At 33.7% G+C, this 19092-nt stretch overlaps 1 protein-coding gene across 2 annotated transcripts in view; it reads right to left on the bottom strand.

The window, feature by feature from the left end:
* Window positions 1–1858: 1858 nt before the first annotated feature.
* The window catches only part of AGL (amylo-alpha-1, 6-glucosidase, 4-alpha-glucanotransferase), an 84712-nt gene continuing 67478 nt past the window's right edge, over window positions 1859–19092 (bottom strand). For both annotated transcript variants that reach the window (XM_046008695.1, XM_046008704.1), the window contains exons 29-34: window positions 18144–18256; window positions 17074–17285; window positions 15757–15854; window positions 12943–13030; window positions 12699–12832; window positions 1859–4363 (exon numbers count right to left, since the gene is read on the bottom strand). In XM_046008695.1, coding sequence (XP_045864651.1) covers window positions 4246–4363; window positions 12699–12832; window positions 12943–13030; window positions 15757–15854; window positions 17074–17285; window positions 18144–18256 — 763 coding nt within the window. In that variant the 3' untranslated portion in view covers window positions 1859–4245. The remainder of the gene's footprint in view (window positions 4364–12698; window positions 12833–12942; window positions 13031–15756; window positions 15855–17073; window positions 17286–18143; window positions 18257–19092) is intronic.

Below are 19092 nucleotides of genomic sequence, written 5' to 3' on the forward strand. Positions count from 1 at the left end.
CGTTTATAAAATGGGTATAAACATTTGGTGTAAAATTGACTTACATGGTAGGGGCTCATAAATATTTATTAAGTCTGAATTTTTTTATTCCAACTAATTGGCTATTAAGTTGGACCAAAATGGAGTATATACATAATAGCAACCAAAAACATAAGAATTAGGAAGAATTTCAGCAAGCTAAAAACTTTAAATAAATTGAGACAGCCTACATTCCTAGATGAGATTAAATATGGTTAATGTCAGTTCTTACACATTAACTTACAGTGTGAATAAAAGTTTAGTAAAAACGGTTAAGGGAATACTTTTTGGATATGTAAAAGTACTTAAGAAGAACAAAGGGGGGATATATAAAACAGGATTCCAAAGAAGGAGAGTAGGACATTGGTAAGAAATAGCTCCAGGGACACCTGGGTGGCTCAGTGGGTTAAAGCCTCTGCCTTCGGCTCGGGTCGTGGTCCCAGGGTCCTGGGATGGAGCCCCGCATCGGGCTCTCTGCTTGGTGGGGAGCCTGCTTCCTCCTCTCTCTCTGCCTGCCTCTCTGCCTACTTGTGACCTTTGTCGGTCAAATAAATAAATAAAATCTTAAAAAAAAAAGAAATAGCTCCGAAAATATTGAAACAAAATATTATAATGGTTAAATGAGTAACTTCAACAGTATAGCACGGAAATTAGATAATTAAAAAATGTAATCACTATAAGTCATATTCAGTTCATGGGTTTTGAATGTAACAGTTTAGAAAAAACCTAAGTAATATCTCACCTCATTGCTGGATACTGCTATAAAAAACAACAATTAAATCAGAAAAAAAATTTTATTAAGTTATTGAATGAGGTTGATTAAATTTTGAGGAGATAGAAGAGTTCACAAAGATAAACATGAACAGATTTGATTGAAGAAAAATTAAAAGCTTTTGTAAGCTAAAAAAAAAAGCCTCTGACCAAAATAACAAGGCAAATATTAGGGGAAAAACAGTAGCCAAAAGGCTATAGTATCAGTATTAATAATTCAAGGCCTGTACAAATGGAAAAAACAAACAATTTGCTTGACTTTATTATTTTGGCACATTGAGGATCTATATAAATAAGTTTGTCAAGTTTAACAAATAAAAACTGATAAAAGTTTGGATTTCTAGGTAATTCTTATCTGAAGATAGAGATAATTATCTGCAGTAAAAATGAACGAACAGTAATTAAAGGCAAAGACAAAATGGATTAACTTTGGTCATTTGATGTTATTTTATTCTATATTATAATTGAAAACAATAACAAAGAAAGTGGAATGGAGCATGTGGGTGGCTTAGTCAGTTAAGCATCCAGCTCAGGACATGATCTCAGGGTCCTGGGATCAACCCCCACTTTGGGCTCCATGTTCAGTGGGACATCTGCTTGAATTTTCTCTCTCCCTCTCCCTTTGCCCTTCCCCCAGCTCACTCACACTCAAGTAAATAAATGTTCTTTCAAAAAAAAAAAAAAAAAAAAGACACATGAAACAATCTTTATGGCCACTTTTAGGAGGTACACATCTATATTATATCTGTTCTGGCCTCGAGTATTAGCCTTTAGCAAGTTGATAAAAGGCAAAGGAAAAATTTATGGAGGAGTAAAAGGTTTCAAGAAATACTAGCGGAATGTATACTTGCTAACAGAGCTAATAATATAGCAAAAGTTTATTTTGCTCCTAATTTCAATATGGCTATTAAATAAATTACCAAACAGCCTAAAATTCTTCCTTTTCTTTTTGCCCTCCCACATCCCACAAAAAAAAAAAAATAAGTACTCCAAATAAACAAGCCCTAAATAAATGGTGGTGATCAACAGATTAGTTAATTGTTAAATAATGGAATTAAATAAAATATGGTCCTTTAGAAAAGATTTTTATTTTCTTGGCACACAGACATAAAAATGACATTTTTTTTTTACTAGATATAGCAGTTGAAGACATATTGGAAATGAATGACAATTCACTAGGTTATAATGTCCACAGATATGATGACAGGTCTCATGTTTCCTCAAATATCTTTGAAACTTATTAAATTATCACAGCATACTGGTTATACCGGTAAACTTACTTCTCATGTTAAAGAGTAAGGTTGATCTGGATTATTGAAAAACCAAGGCACAGAACCATCACCAAAATGTAATATAATGGTACCTCATCCAACATCACTCAGGAATGAAGCATTTTATTTAGGTGTTCTTCAAATGACATTTACCCCTCTAAAGTCTAAAACTGTTATTTTAACTACTTTTGATGAAATAATGTCTAACATGCTTTCTTAAACTTTAAAATAGACCATGCACAATGTTCTTTCCCTAATAGTCCTTATTGGAGTATCAACCACTTAATTTTCTAGTACAACATGATACCCTTAAAAATTACTGAGGTGGGTAATTGCCCTTCAACCCAATATGGCTATATTTTAGAAATTATCAACTTTTTATCTATCTCTCTGTTTATCTATCCATCCATCCATCCATCCCATTTAACTATCAGCTATTACTTAATTTCATTAAATACATTGGTTTTCAGTTATTTTTCTTACCACCTTTAATATAAGAGGTTAAGGTAGAGCAACATAACTGCAAAAAACCTTTGATGACTAATGGTTCACTCTCTCAAGGTAGGTCATTCCTTGTAACTGCAAAGCTTAGAAAATTTATACATTGAACAATGAAGAAGGAAGGGACATTTGGAAACTGATGCGTTTATAGATAGTGACCAGATGACTAAATTTGTAGGATTTAATCTGCTTTAGGTTGGGAAACCAAAAAAGTAAGCTGTTAAAACTATTTCTAAAGTAGGGTCAGCTTTGAAGAAGGGTGTGCAGGACACATTAAGTTGCAAGAGCTTTTGAATGTGGGAATTTGACATCTTAAAATATTCATATATTTTTGCTACCTAGAAGTTTAAGTTACTTGCTTTTCTTATTTTTATTTCTTAGTCATACTGACAATGGTTGGGTATGTGACCTTTATCTGAGAAAAGTGTTACAGTACCATTATTTTATTAACTATAAATATACCACTGAATAATATTAAATACAGTAATGAAAGGATTTTTGCAACTATTTTCTTTCAACTAAAAGTACAGTGGTCTTATTTAACTGTTTTCTTGAGACAAAAACAGTAAAACGATAAAAATTCCATCTGGAGAATAAAGTATTATTCAAAAATATCAACTCATATAAATGTTAAAAACCTATTTCCTTCTATGACTTCAGAATTATGGTCATGAAAACTTTTTAAATGATTCTACTGAATTCAAGATAACTACTAAATTCATATATTTTTACTGTATTAAGATTGTTCTCAATGCTAAGCTTGTCAATGTAGCTTTCAGTTAATAGGAAACTAGCATCTACTCTGACCCATCAATACACTTTTACACACAAACCAAAAATAAGTTTTAGAAAAATTAATTTAGCATGTTTTTCTTTAAAGTTCTCATAAATATGACCAACAAATGCATTTTGAGAATGTAAACCATTTCATAGTAGGAAACAGGAACTCAAGATTAATTTTATAAAACTTTTTGGGAAATAAATTCTTAAATGTTTGTTTTTTTCCATACGTCCTGTGTATGCATCATTAACATAAAATTATGGCATTCATTATATTAAAAACATATTAATATATTAGTGAAATAAAAGCACACAGTGAACAACTGTGCTCCATTTCTGAATATAACATTGTAGACAGATACTTTCGTGATTCAATATTTGGTTACTATTTATCAAATGCAGTGTGGAAGGTGCTAGGAATAATACAGTAAAAGGTGAGAGAACATTAGTTAACTATAGCATATTCTGCATGAATTATTACTAAAGAAAATATAATACCACAGTTTGAAGATACTTTTCCATTTTTTTCATTATTACATTCTCATATTTCATTTTTACTTATGTACAGTAAATTACATGATTTTTCTTTTTCAAACTCTGGATCAAACTCTTTATTCCTAGGCATTTCAAGAATTCTTTCTGAATTCAAAAGAAAAACATCCTTTTGGTTATGACAGTTTTTGTTTCTGACTCAAATCAAAAGCTACCTCTGTACATTAAAAAACAAAACAAAACAAAAGAAAGACCAATGCTTTTGAAGTCTTACCTAACTGGGTATCAATATCCTGTGAATAAGATTTTTTAAAATGATTCAAGCCTGTGCATATAAAACATTTACATTGTATTTTGACCTTGCACTCCATGATATAAATGATTGTATATTTAATACATATCCATGAAGCAACTATAAGTCATAAAGTGTTTCAAGAACAGTAGCAATTGACCAGGCTTGTGTTTCACAGCTGAACGGACAGTACTGGCCGTTCTCATTGGTCAGTTCAGGAAGTCCTTTCCAAGGGGATCTTAAAAAAAGAAAAGACATTTCATAAGATATAATGTAACACATAAATTGTTTATATTAACGAAATAGGCAATACACTTGGTGCTTTTTCCTTCTAGTATAGTGAAAAAATCATATATAGTCATTTGCTACAAAATAAAACAGATATCCTTACAGTCTATGTATAAAGAATTTAGATTGAAATTATTCTTTGAAGGATACCTGAGTGGTTCAGTCACCTAAGCATATGCCTTTGGCTCAGGTCATGATCCTAGGACTGACTCCCACATCAGGCTCCCTGCTCAGCAGGAAGTCTGCTTCTCCTTCTCCCTCTGCCTGTCACTCCCCTTGCTTGTGATCTCTCTCTGGCTATCTCTCTCTCTGTGTCAAATTAAAAAAAAAATAAAATAAAAAATATTATTTTTTTTAAAGTAATCTCTATATCCAGTGTGGGGCTTAGACTCAACCCCAAGATTAACTCTATGGACCGAGCCAGCCAAGTGCCCCTGGATCTGGGCTTTTAAATAACATTCTTCATAAACACAACAAACAAATAAGTCAACAAACCAAGGATAGAGAATTGCCCAACTAGGCTGGGGCAGGGAAAGTAAAAGATGAGCTTAAAACATTTTATTGGGCCAGAAAGCAAAGGTCTTCTACTTCTGACAAACAGGGAATAGCACAGACAGTATTTCCCTCCTGCCTGAAACAATCAAAATACTGGACAAGGAATATGAAGCAATAATCTTCAAGATACTGGATTTTAGGCAACAAAGAACAGTGATCCCTAAGAAATGAGAAAAAAAATGAAGGAAGCCCTATGACTACCATACCTTATAGCCTGGAGGGAGTTTCCAGGACTTGGCAAAGGGAAGGGAACACAGGTAGAGCCTGGCAGACTCCTTGAGTTGAAATGGAATTGACAGTCCAGGAAAAACACTAGAATTTTCAGGGCAGAGTACTAAAAATGAGAGAACTCTGGAGATATGTAGAGGATCCCACTCAAGTATTCACCTACCAATTAGTCAACACACATGAGGAAACTAATGAAAGACGGGGAAGGAAACTAACAAAAGATGGGGAAAGAACTTCCTTAAAGAATTAAAGTAGTACCTGACATTTACACAGGGTCAGCAACAGTGCTTATTTCCACCAGCCAGGTTTGAAAACTTAATAATTTTAGGGATATGGTATAGAGAACTCAGATGGGCCATGACTCATTAGTGGAGAATAATTAGCCCTCGACTAAATGCTGCTCTAGCCAGGCCCAACAAAGCTTAAAATCAGGGGTGCCTGGGTGGTTCAGTCAGTCATGCATCTGCCCTTGGCTCAGGTCATGATCCCAGATTCCTGGGATAAGGCCCTGCATGGGGCTTCCTACTAAGCTGAGAGCTGCTTCTTCCTCTCCCTTTGCCACTGCCCCTGCTTGTGTGCTCTTTCTCTCCCTCTGTTGAATAAATGAAATTAAAAAAAAAAAAAAAGTTTAAAAAAAGCTTAAAATCAAAACCTGAAAGGATCAAACTGTTCCCAAATAATTTAATTGTATTCCAAAACAAAGTTAAGATTATTTATAGAAATACAAAAAAATCTAATACCAAGCAAGATAAAATTCATCACTGGAATCCAATAAAACACCAGCAGGTGATAAGTAGGATAATACAACCCATAAGAAGAGAATAATCATAAGTGAAACTAACCCAGATATCAATTAGCAGACAAAGACATTAAAATAGTTATTGGAACTGTATTCTATATGTTAAAAATATTCAGCAGAGACATGGAAGATATAAAAAAGACTAAAATCAAACTTCAAAAGATAAAACTACAATGTATAAAATAAAAAATATACTTAATGGAAATAGTGGCAGATTATATATAAGGATGATAGTAGATTACCAGTCAAAACAATGCAAGACTTCAATGCACTGAAAGAAAAAAAAACTTGTCAACCTTTAATTCTAAGCACAACAAAAATATCTTTCAAAAATAAAGGCAAGGGGCGCCCGGGTGGCTCAGTGGGTTAAAGCCTCTGCCTTTCGCTCAGGTCATGATCCCGGGGTCCTGGGATTGAGCCCCACATCGGGCTCTCTGCTTGGCAGGGAGCCTGCTTCCTCCTCTCTCTCTCTCTCTCTGCCTGCCTCTCTGCCTACTTGTGATCTCTGTCTGTCAAATGTATAAATAAAAATCTTAAAAAAAAAAAATAAAGGCAAGGGGTGCCCGGGTGGTTCAGTGGGTTAAAGCCTCTGCCTTCAGCTCGGTTCATGATGCCAGGGTCCTGGGATCAAGCCCCACATCAGACTCTGTACTCGGTAGAGAGACTGCTTCCTCCTCTCTCTCTCTCTCTCTCTGCTTACTTGTGATCTCTATCGTTGAATAAATAAATAAATAAATAATCTTTAAAAAATAAAGACATTTCTGGCAATATAAGAGCTTAAAGAATTTATCATGAGCAGGCTTGCACTATAAGACATGACAGAGGAATTCCTTAGGCAAAAGAAAATTATACCAGATGGAAACAGAGATATTCACAAATAGATGAACACTGGAAATGGCAACTATGTGAGTAGTTGTATAAGATCTTTTTCTGTGTTATTTAAAGATCTTTAAAAAATAACTGATGGCGGGGCGCCTGGGTGGCTCAGTGGGTTAAGCCTCTGCCTTCGGCTCAGGTCATGATCTCAGGGTTCTGGGATCGAGCCCTGCATCAGGCTCTCTGCTCAGCAGGGAGCCTGCTTCCTCCTCTCTCTCTTTGCCTGCCTCTCTGCTGCTTGTGATCTGTCAAATAAATAAATAAAATCTTAAAAAAAAAATAACTGATGGCATAAACAAAAAGTAGTAACATTGTTGTGGGGGAACTATAACATATGCAAAGCAAAATAGATTACAATAATAGCACACACACACACACACACAAACAATAATAGCACAAAAGCCTGAAAGGGAGAAGTGAAACTATACTATTTTAAGATTCTTATACTATACCTGAAGATAAACCATGATAAGTTAAAGATGTATATATAAACCTAAAGCAACCATTTAAAAAAGTAGCAAATTAGCCAACAAAGGAGATAAAATAGAATAAATATATACTGAATAATAAGTATCCAGTCCAAAAGAAGCAGAAAAGAGGAAAAAGCTAACAAAAACGAAAATAAACAGAAAAAAATAGATTTATACTTAACCATATAAATAATCACATTAAGTGTAAAGGGTCTAAACTTTCCAACTAAAAGTCAGAGATTATCAAGCTGCATTAAAAAAAGCAAGACTGCCATTATATGCTGTTATGTACAAGGAACCTACCTTAAACATAAAGACACAAATAGGTCAAAGTAAAGAATGAAAAAATATATATCATGGTAACAATCAAAAGAAATCTGAAGTGCTTATATTAATATCAAACAAAGTAAATTCTTTTTTTTTTTTTAAGATTTTATTTATTTATTTGACAGACAGAGATCACAAGTAGACAGAGAGGCAGGCAGAGAGAGAGAGGAGGAAGAAGGCTGTCCGCAGAGCAGAGAGTCCGATGTGGGGCTCGATCTCAGAACCCTGGTATCAAGACCTGAGCCAAAGGTAGAGGCTTTAACCCACTGAGCCACCCAGGCGCCCCCAAACAAAGTAAATTCTGAAGCAAAGATATATTGCCAGTGATAAAGATGGTCATTTCATAATAAGAAGGTCAACTCATGAAAAGAACAAAATAATCCTAAACACTTACGCATCTAATAATAAGTTTTCAAAATACATGAAGCAAAATATGATACAGCTGCAAGGAGAAACAGACATCTGTAATTATAGTAGGAGATGTCAATACTATTCTCTAGGTAATTCATAGAACAAGTAGATGGAAATTCATAAGTATATTGTACAACACTATCAAACAACTTGACCTAGTTGACATTTATAGAACATTCCACCCAAGGACAGCAGAATACACAGCCTTCCCCCTCACCCACTGGAAATGGATTGTAACCTAGACAGAACATATTCTGAGCCTTAGAACAAGTATCAGTAAGTTTAGAAGGATTAGCATCATATAAAGTATATACTCTGACTACAATGGAATTAACATTGAAACCAGTAACAGAAACATCTCTGGAAAATTCCTTAATATTTGAGAGCTAAATAACACCATTCTAAATACCTGTGAGTCAAAGAAGAATCAAAGGGGAAAGTAGAAAGTATTTTCAACTGAATGAAAATAAAAACAGACCAAACCAGAATTTGTGGGATACTGTTGATTTAGTATTTAATGGGAAATTTATAGCATTAAGTCCCTTATTAGATAAGAAGAAAGGTCTTTAAGTCAATGACCTCAACTTTTACCTTACATTAGAGAAAGACAAACAAATTAAACTTAAAGTAAGCAGAAGAAGAGAATAATAAACAGCAGGGTAGAAATCAATAAAACAAAACCCAGAAACATTGAAAAAAATCAATAAAGCCAAAAATGTTCTGTTCTGCCTGGCTAGAAGAGCAATAAAATGGATAAACTTTCTAGCCAGGCAGAACAGGAGAAAAAGAGAGAAAATACAACTTACCAGTATCAAGAATGAGAATGTTGACATTGCTACAGATTCCATAGATAATTAAAACAGTAATAATTCACTTTAGATAAAACCATTTCTTAAATTGTAACAAGTATTTTTGAACTATCTTTTTGAACTATCTATTTAATCATGACAGCAAATAATGAGATATTACCATAATACAGAGGGAGAAATTTATTTCAGAGTAGTTAAGTAATTCTCTCCAAGCTATATATAAAATAAGTAACAAGGACAAATTTGAAATCCAGTCTGGACCCAAAGCTCACACCTGAAGCTAGTATGCTATCAAAAGTAGCTATTAGGAAATGGTAAGATATAAAAAAGCAAAGGTAGTTTGAGAAAAAACTGTAGAAAGTAAGGAATTTGCATTTCATTTTGTAGGCAATAGGGAATTACTGAATAAACATAAGACTAAAATTGTGAGAGTTATATTTCAAGCAAATTAATCTTGTTTGAGGTAATATGACACGAAGAAGAAAGGGGAGACCGGAAGTATGGAGGCTATTGCCTAGTTCAGAGAAAAGGTTCTGAGTTACAAGTTAGGCAGCAGCAAGAGCAAAGAAGATGGGCTGTTAGAAGGCAGTATACAGCAGAATCAAGTCTTGGCAACTAACTGGATGTTCTGGAGAAATAATGAGGTAAAATTCAAAAGTAACTGGGATGTTTGAGCTTGCAGAGCATGCACAATGGTAATACTGTAACACAGTGGGAAGAAAATCATGTGTGTGGGAGAAGATGAGTGAGGGCAGAAAGACATCCAAGGTAAGAAGTGTATCAGGTAGTTTAAAAGTAGTCGTGAACCTTATGAGTGAATTCAAAATTTGCTAAAGAATGAAGACATGGGATAGATGAAATATAACAGGAAAAAATGTATATTAAAAAAAAGGAAGATTAAGGACAGATTTTTGGAGAGTGATAGGTGCCAGGAAGAAAAGCCAAAACAGTAAATCGAGATAATAGTGTAGTAGTTAAGGGCACAGCCTATGAAGCAGGTTGCTTAGAGTTTAGTAACAGCTCTAGCAGATTACTTGCCATTTGACTTTGTAGAAATTATTTAACTTTCTTATCTTCATTTATAAAATGGAGATAACTAATAATAGCTCATAGCTAAGTTAGTATCCTGTCCACATGACATGTACTAACTAACATATTAATCCTCAAAACAATCATGATACATCCATTATATGAGAAGTCAGGCCCAGAGAAGTCAAGTAACCTTCCCACGGTGACACACCTAGAGAGTGGAGAAGTGAATAATAATAATAATAATAATAGGATAATCATAATGATAATAGCTATTTTGTATAGTTTCTGGATTAAATGAGTGGTGTCATATAAATGCATTTAGAACAATGCCTGGAACACAGTAAGTACTCAATAAGTATTATTTCCTATTATTATAATTGTTATTAGCGTAAGGTAAACAAGGGAAACCTAATACGGATGCATAAGGTTTTTTATGAAAAGAAGAAAGCAACAACTTCAATACTATAGGCAGGTCAAAGAAGAGAACTGAAAGGAAGTCATGGGATATGGGAACAAGAAAGGATCTTGTTGAAGGGGCGCCTTCACGGCTCAGTCCGTTAAGCATCCATTAAGTATCTAACTCATGGTTTTGGCTCAGGTCAAGATCCTAGAGTTGTGAGATCGAGGCCCGCTTTGAGCTCTGGGGAGTCTGCTTGTCACTCTCTGACCCCCCCACTCTTCCCCTACCTAATATAAATAGAATCTTTAAAAAAAAAAAAAAACAAGAAGAAGAAAAGCAAAGGAAGGTTCTTGTTGAGTGGTCGGAAAGCAAAAGGAATGAGGCTACTCCTGTAGGAAGTGTGCTGAGAAGAAAACAGAATGCTAGGGCACAGCTACAGGTAGGAACGGTATATATGGACTTTATTTTAGGATGGGCTGACAAATTTCTTTCTAGCTTAAGAAGATAGAATCAAGGGAATACCAAGAAAGGATAATTAGTAGAGCAAGATAATGGAACAGGTGGGAGGGATGGGATCATGGGTAAAGTAGAAGAGTGATCCCTGTAGTGTAAGATGTTTTTACTTCTCACGGACAAAAGAAAGAGAAAATAAATGCAAATAATGATAAATACTGTGGGGAAATAAAGGATAGGATATAAGAATGCTCACATCACACACAATCAGACTCAATTTCTAGATGAGGAACAAGAATTATGGAATGGGGGCGCCTGGGTGGCTCGTGGGTTAAAGCCTCTGCTTTCAGCTCAGGTCATGATCCCAGGTTCTGGGATTGAGCCCCGCATCTGGCTCTCTGCTCGGTGGGGAGCCTGCTTCCTCCTCTCTCTCTCTGCCTGCCTCTCTGCCTACTTGTGATCTCTGTCTGTCAAATAAATAAATAAAATCTTTAAAAAAAAAAAAGAATTATGGAATGGTTGGGTTTTCTGTGACTACATTCAAGTGAATAAAATCAAATTTTGAAAAAAAAAAGAAAACAATATTCATGGTGATAGATGGCAGCCCTTTGTGTTCGTATAATCAAGGAGATAAAATTTATGCTGTTTATGCATAATTATTCTGAGCAATAAGCTGTACATATACAGGCATACCTTGTTTTATTGTGCTTTACTTTACCGCACTTTGTAGACACTGTGTTTTTTACAAACTAAAGGTCTGTGGCAACCCAGCATCAAGCAAGTCTATTATAGGCACCATTTTTCCAACAGCATTTGCTCACTTTGTGTCTATTTAATATTTTGGTATTCTCACAGTATTTCAAACTTCATTATTATTATATTTGTTATGGTGATCTGTGGTCAGTGATTATGATTTGTTGAAAGCTCAGATGATAGCAGTTTTTAGCAATAAAACACTTTTAAATTAAGGTATATACATTGGTTTCCTTAGACATAATGCTATGGCATATTAAATAGACCACAGTACAGTGTTAATGTAATTTTGACATGCACTGGGAAACCGAATAGTTTATTTGACTCACTTTACTGTGATTTTTGCTATACTGTGGTGGTCCGGAACTGAACCACACTATCTCCAAGGCATGCCTATTTTTAGGTTTAATCTAGAATTTGGGAAATTAGGATAGCTTTATATAAATATATATATAATATATATATATATTATATATATATATAATCTTACAAACACACACAACTCTGACACTATCTCTAATAATTATGACAAGGGAGATGACAAATGGGTTTGCAATAATAGTAAAAACCAATCCTGATATTTTAATTGTAGTAAAACATTTCTAAAAATTATTCATTGATATATCTTTATTTTTAATTTATTTTTAAATTAGTCTAAATAAAAAATTAACATACAGTATTATATTAGTTTCAGTTATACAATAGAATGATCCAGCAATTCTATACATTACTCAGTGCTTATTAAAGTAAGTGTATTTCTAATCCTTTACACCTATTTCACTCATCCTTCCCCTACACCTCACCCCTGATGACCACATATGTCTTTAAATCATTTAACTCAAAGGGCCAGGCCTGAATACTTTTAGTTTTTGTACTTATTCTGTTTTAGTCATACCCCCAAATATCCACTGTATTTAAAAAATCAGACTATTCCACATTTATAAATCATGCAATATCATCTTCAAATTAAAATAAATAGCAACCTAAAATAATTAAAGGAAGGTGACAATTATATCATTGAACTTGTCATACTAAATAAGAGTAAAGTTTTCAAATTTCACTGGAATACCTAGAGTATACAGAAATGAATTTTAAGGAGTTGTTATTTACCTAATATCTAATAAACTGACTAAACATTAGTTATGGAAATTACATGACCCCTGATGACTTACCTCTCAAGATGAACGTAGTGTCGGGAAAGAATGTTTTTAACCAAAAACACAGTCTTGGCATTAGCCTCAGGACCCATCAATTTGGAAAAATATAATTTTGCACGAAGAAAATACCCAACGGGCCACAGCCACTCCTAAAAAAGGATGATTTAAAAGTAAAGAAAAAAAAGAGCTGTGAATACCTTTAAAGCTATTTGAAAAATAACTTCAACTGAAAACTCTGAAAAGAGAATGAAATTCTTACAGGTCCTTGGTGATAATTGAAACCTTTAGCAAGATTGTAGTTGTCATTGTCTAAGGCATTGTCATAAATTCCACAGTAAACCATATCACTGAAAAATGATTGAAATTTAGGTTAGAAAAAGATCAGCTATTACATAAGAAGCATTAGAAAGATTTTTCAATAGCAAAAGAGAAATGATAAAATTATTTTGTCTTCCAAATCTATAGAATAAGCTAGCTCATCATCTATCTAACCTTAAATTAGTATATACTGGGTTTAGAATACTTTGGTTTTTTATTTACGACCCATTTTAAAAGTAATTAATTAGCTAATTAACTAATTTCTAAGTAAGCTCTACACCCAATGTGGGGCTTAAACTCATGACCCTGAAATCAAGAGTCACATGCCCTACTGACTGAGCCAGCCCAGCACCTCTAGAATACTTTAACAATGTGTTAGGAAATGATTAACAAATAGTTACTGGCTAATAAAAAAAAGATATATATATATAAAATAAAATTTAAAAAATATAAATTATATATAGTATTCAGGTATCTTGCCTTCAAGGAGTTAGTCTGACACTAAATATTGGTTAAAGTCAATTATTTTACTAAGCTTCTCATATACTGATGATGACTAAAATACACACAAAATAATTTGAATTAGTAAACATTAAAGATACAGTTTCATTAATTATTATATATAAGAAAGGTTTTCTGGGGGGGGCGGCGCCTGGGTGGCTCAGTGGGTTAAAGCCTCTGCTTTCAGCTCAGGTCATGATCCCAGGGTCCTGGGATCCAGCCCTGCATCGGGCTCTCTGCTCAGCAGGAGGCCTGCTTCTCTTCCTTTCTCTCACTGCCTGCCTCTCTGCCTACGTGTGATCTCTGTCTGTCAAATAAATAAATAAAATCTTAAAAAAAAAAACAACTTAAAAAAAGTTGTTTTTTTTTTTTTAAAGATTTTATTTATTTATTTGATAGAGAAAGAGAGATCACACGTAGGCAGAGAGGCAGGCAGAGAGAGGGAAGCGGGCTCCCCACTAAGCAGAGAGCCTGATGTGGAACTCAATCCCAGAACCCTAAGATCACGACCTGAGTCGAAGGCTGAGGCTTAATCCACTGAGCCACCCAGATGCCCAGAAATGTTGTTTTTTAAACTTGTCCATGAAGTTATTTTTAAAAACCTAATTAAAATCGATACTTATCAAATTACAAATAGCAACCAAATAGAAATAGAAAATTTATATACTTACAAACTTAAACTATTACAAACTTACAAAGACACAAAATACAGATATGTTTTTGTAGACATAAAGACAGATAATACAAGATAGTTATCTGTAGTCAGTTTAATAAATTATAATTTATATTTAAATCATTTATTTATATATTTATATATATTTAAATTATTTATTTATATATTTAAATATTTAAAAATTAAATATTTAATAAATTTTTTTCTTTTAGTGAGAGGCAGAACTTATTACATGAGTAAGTTTTAACTGTGGGTTCCAGTGATTCCTAACACCCCTGAAATTATGAAGAACACCTCAGAATGTAGATACACACAAAAAGTTTGCATCTCAAGACTGAAATGAGTACACAGTAAATTAGGAAAATTCTACAAAGGTAAAGATACTATATAGAAAAGGGGCTCTGTCATATATTGATACAGAAAGCAAATTAATGTTGGGTATCACGCTTTAAAGTAAAACAACAAAAGACAAACAGGAAGGTCATTAGAAACTCAAGAAAAAACAAAAGTTGGAAAAGAAAAGAAATATAAAATGGCATAAACACATAATCAAAATAAAAACAAAGTCAGTTAATGGTTTAAATAAAAACAGTGGGGTAACTATATGGAAAGGATGGAAATGGTTGGTAGTAAGGTGAGGAGAGAGTTACACCTTCATCTGTCATCATAAGAAGTAATCAATTAATGTCTAATATTTTTTAAAAACTCAAGAAACATCTGTACACACATAGTATTTAGAAATATGGAGGGAACTTCTGGGAGTTAACAACTTGGAAAATAAAGACTGTCTCTAAGGAGACAATATGTCTATACTTCCAATGTCCATAATAATCATGTATTACTTTTACAACCAGAAAACAATAGGTATTAGGAAATATTCATAATGTATTAGTTTTATAAGCTTAAAACTCTTATTGATTACTCAATATAGGACAAGCATTATGAACACTGATATTTAATGAAGATATAGCTGGTATTTTTAAAAACTCTGTTTGAACACAATTTTAGAGAGTGTACTGACAACCAAAAAAATTAGGGCTGACGCAATATAATATCAACAACATTCTTAATACTTATACTCCAATTTACTCTGGGTCAAAAGTTTTCATGCCAAGATTAATATAATTATATAATTAAATACATAATTAAATACAATCATTAATTAATTATATAATTAATTAAATATATTAATATAATTAAATATATAATTAATTAAATATAACGATTTATATAATTAAGCTAAATTAATTTAATATAATTATAATTAAATATAATTAATTTAATTATAATTAATTAATTAAATATAATTATTATATGCCATATGAACATTCTTTCTTTCTTTCTTTCTTTCTTTCTTTATTTTTAAAGATTTTATTTATTTATTTGACAGAGATCACAAGTAGGCAGAGAGGCAGGCAGAGAGAGGGGGAAGCAGGCTCCCCACTGAGCAGGGAGCCCGATGTGGTGATTGATCCCAGGATCCCGGGATCATGACCTGAGCTGAAGGCAGAGGCTTCAGCCCACTGAGCCACCCAGGTGCCCCGCCATATGAACATTCTTAAGACTTATATTTTAACTTACTCTGGATCCAAAGTTTTCATGCCAAGGGGACCAAGCAATTTTTTTTCTGCAATCTCCAGAGCTTTCCATGCTTTTTCTGCAGTAAAGAGCTCAGGGGCCTAATGAATGTCAAAAACAAATATTCAGACTTTCGAAGCTCACAAAAGAATTAGTTTTCACCCACAGTGGAACATAAACTATTCATAAACTTGGAAGTGAAAACTATTTAAAAATTTAGTGTGGGTCGAATTGGTTTCGAGCACAGATGCCTAACCAGATCTAATGCTATGGGGCTGACCCAGAAGCACTGTTCTTGGCCTTAGAAGGTAGGAAAGCTGTTAGAGGTGATTATTTCCTTGTGTCATTTTAAGAAAGCATAGAAGCTCCAAAAGCAAGTTGCCACGGCTACAATGAAGGCAGAGCACACTTAAAAGCATCTAATTCATTTTTCAGATTTATAATAGCTTCCTTTAAGTGTATCTGGTAATTGTTTTTGCTTTTGGGGTTATAGTGAAATTCAGAATGACTTGCATTCTAACAGCATGAGTGAATTTACTTGTGATACAGAGAAGGAGAGAAAGCACTGGTGGCTAAGAAGGTGCGTTAATTTTAATGGTTAAGTGAAATCAAATGCATACCAAACAGAAGCTAACTTTACGTACCTTTGGATTTTTTATTCTACTATAATTTATAGCGCCATATTTAGTACTCTTTTCGATAAGGTAGAAACAGCTAAGCAGGCACAGAAGGGCACACACCTTCTCTATTTTACTGTCCTTATAGTTTATTTTTAGACTAAGTAGAGATAAAATAAAGGGAGTCTAGAATTCCTGGCTAGATAGAACACATTACAGCAATACAATGAAGGAAACAGAGTACGAGTTGAAGCTACTCACATTAGTTCACCAGTCTAGAGCTTCCCAACTAGGTGTTGAGGTGCTGGTCATTGCACAGGTGTGCTGAAATACCCAGGCCTTTGGCTTTCCAGGCAGGGGGTGGGCCTGTGGCTAATTGAAGCAGTTGGACCTGGCACAACTAACCTAATCCATTTTGCCCAGTATTTGCTGTACAAATACCATTATTTTCTATGTGTGCTATCATACGAAAAACACTGGGAAGCACTTTATTGTTGTCATTTGTTATTTTCTGTTTTTTAATGCCAGATGTAGGTTAAGTGTGGTATGCATAATGCTTTGTTAATTTAGAAAGATTGTATTGAACTAGCTAGTAAACAGTATGCTTTTTGGCAAGTAAATGAATTTGAAAACAAATAGGAATAAAAAACTAAATATACTCCATCACAACATTTCTGAAATTTGAAAGTAACAATTCACTTACTACAACCATTGCTATGGTAAAATTAGGCCTGAGCTGATAGTCACACCAAGGGCTTGAAGCTCCATAACTATCTTTGTATATGCCACGTTTGTGAACCAGATTAGGATGCTTTTCATTAGAATCTGAAGGGTCTTCTGACACATGAAACAGCTTTTCGAAGTTGGCTTGTATTTTTCTGTTCCACTCTTCATATGGGACTGTCACAACCTTTCCTGGACATGAGAAAAGACTTGGCAGTTTTAAGCATTCAAAGAAAGCCATGTATTTAGTTACAGCCGAAGAGTAATATTTAGGCAATAAATTATCCATTTTTTAAAAGTATCAGGGTCTTTTGAAGGACACTAGCCTGAAATTAAAAATTATCTTTTATTGTATTACCAGAAAGGATTAGACTCCGTCAAATGAACCCTGATTTGTCTTCGCATCATTCTTAACATGTTTGATAAAGTTACGTGTGTTGTGCACTTGAAATGAGGCTAGTCTAGATTGAGAAGTGCCAGAAGTGTAAAATATACACTGGACTTCAAAGAAAACACTCCCACAAAAGAATGTAAAGCAGCTCATGAATAATTTCATGCTGATTAAATGCTGAAATAACATTTAGCATATACTGAATAAATAAAATATATTATCATAATTGATCTCACCTATTTCTGTCTACTTTTTAAAATGAGAGTACTAGAAAATTTAAAATTATATATGTGGCTGAAAAAGATCATATATATGGCTCAAATTATATTTCTATTACATAGCACAGTTCTATTAAAAGAGATGTAAAGATTTCATAAGTGTTCACAAAAATGCAACTTGCTCACAGTCACATTAAGGAAAAGAAAAACACAATAAGGCAATAACTATGATGCTTTTCATATCTCAAGTCAAAGCTGCTGCAAAAATATGGTTAGTCACCAGGGTTGTTACAATTTTATACTAGTAAGTTAACATTTTTTTCTTTCTTCTTAATCTTAAGGGTTTCTAATATTAGTTCATAGACTCAAATGATGATTACACAGATTAAGAGTACAGACAGTATATTCAAAGTTTCTTTTTAAATAAAATAAACAGCTTACCATGTTTTTTTACTGTGACTTCATGATAAGGGAAAATTCTTTTTTTGGATAATTCCAGCAACCAACGGACAGCAGATTTACTCAGGCCCACAATTTCCACAGCAGACCCATCTCTAAAATTAAAATAAATTTTTTTCCTGTGACTTGGAGTCATTTAAGCACTACTTAAAGGGCATTCAATAAACAATTTTGATGAATTATATACTATAAAAATAATTATAAAAAAACCTCACTTTATTGAAATGTGTACTACATATATAAGAAATCACTCCTCTTACTATTTTGCCATTGCTTACCTTCTTAACAATTAAAAAAATTTCTATGAAGTGGAATGGTGATTATGGAGTTAAAGGAGATGGCAGCTGGAAAAGGTAGGGGTAAGGAACCAGTGAATACTGAAATACAGCACCAGAGAAAAGACAGCAAACATGGGATATAGGACTAGATAAAGCCAGGGAAGATACACATAATAATCTGAAAGTACATTTTTAAGAAAAATGAAAGGAATTATAAAGAAGATCTAATAATGTACCAAAATAAACATGTTTTAAAAACAGTTTGCAAAGCATGTAATGACACCTAAAATTAAATGATTTTTTTTAAATATTTTATTTATTTGACAGAGGGAAATCACAAGTAGGCAGAGGCAGGCAGAGAGAGGAGGAAGCAGGCTCCCCGCGGAGCAGAGAGCCCAATGCGGGGCTCGATCCCAGGACCCTGAGCCGAAGGCAGAGGCTTTAACCCACTGAGCCACCCAGGCGCCCCAAATTAAATGACTTTTTTCACAATTCTGCCTGCAGATAAAATTTGGAACAAGAGAATAGTTTCTCAGACTTGATGCTTTTTTTTTTTACTTAATGAATTTTTTAAAAGTAGGCTCCACGCTAGGCATGGAGCCCAACAAAGGGCTTAAACTCATGATCCTGAGATCAAGACCTGAGCTAATATC

The sequence above is a fragment of the Meles meles genome, chromosome 1 (genome assembly GCF_922984935.1).
Source record: "Meles meles chromosome 1, mMelMel3.1 paternal haplotype, whole genome shotgun sequence".
NCBI lineage: Eukaryota > Metazoa > Chordata > Mammalia > Carnivora > Mustelidae > Meles > Meles meles.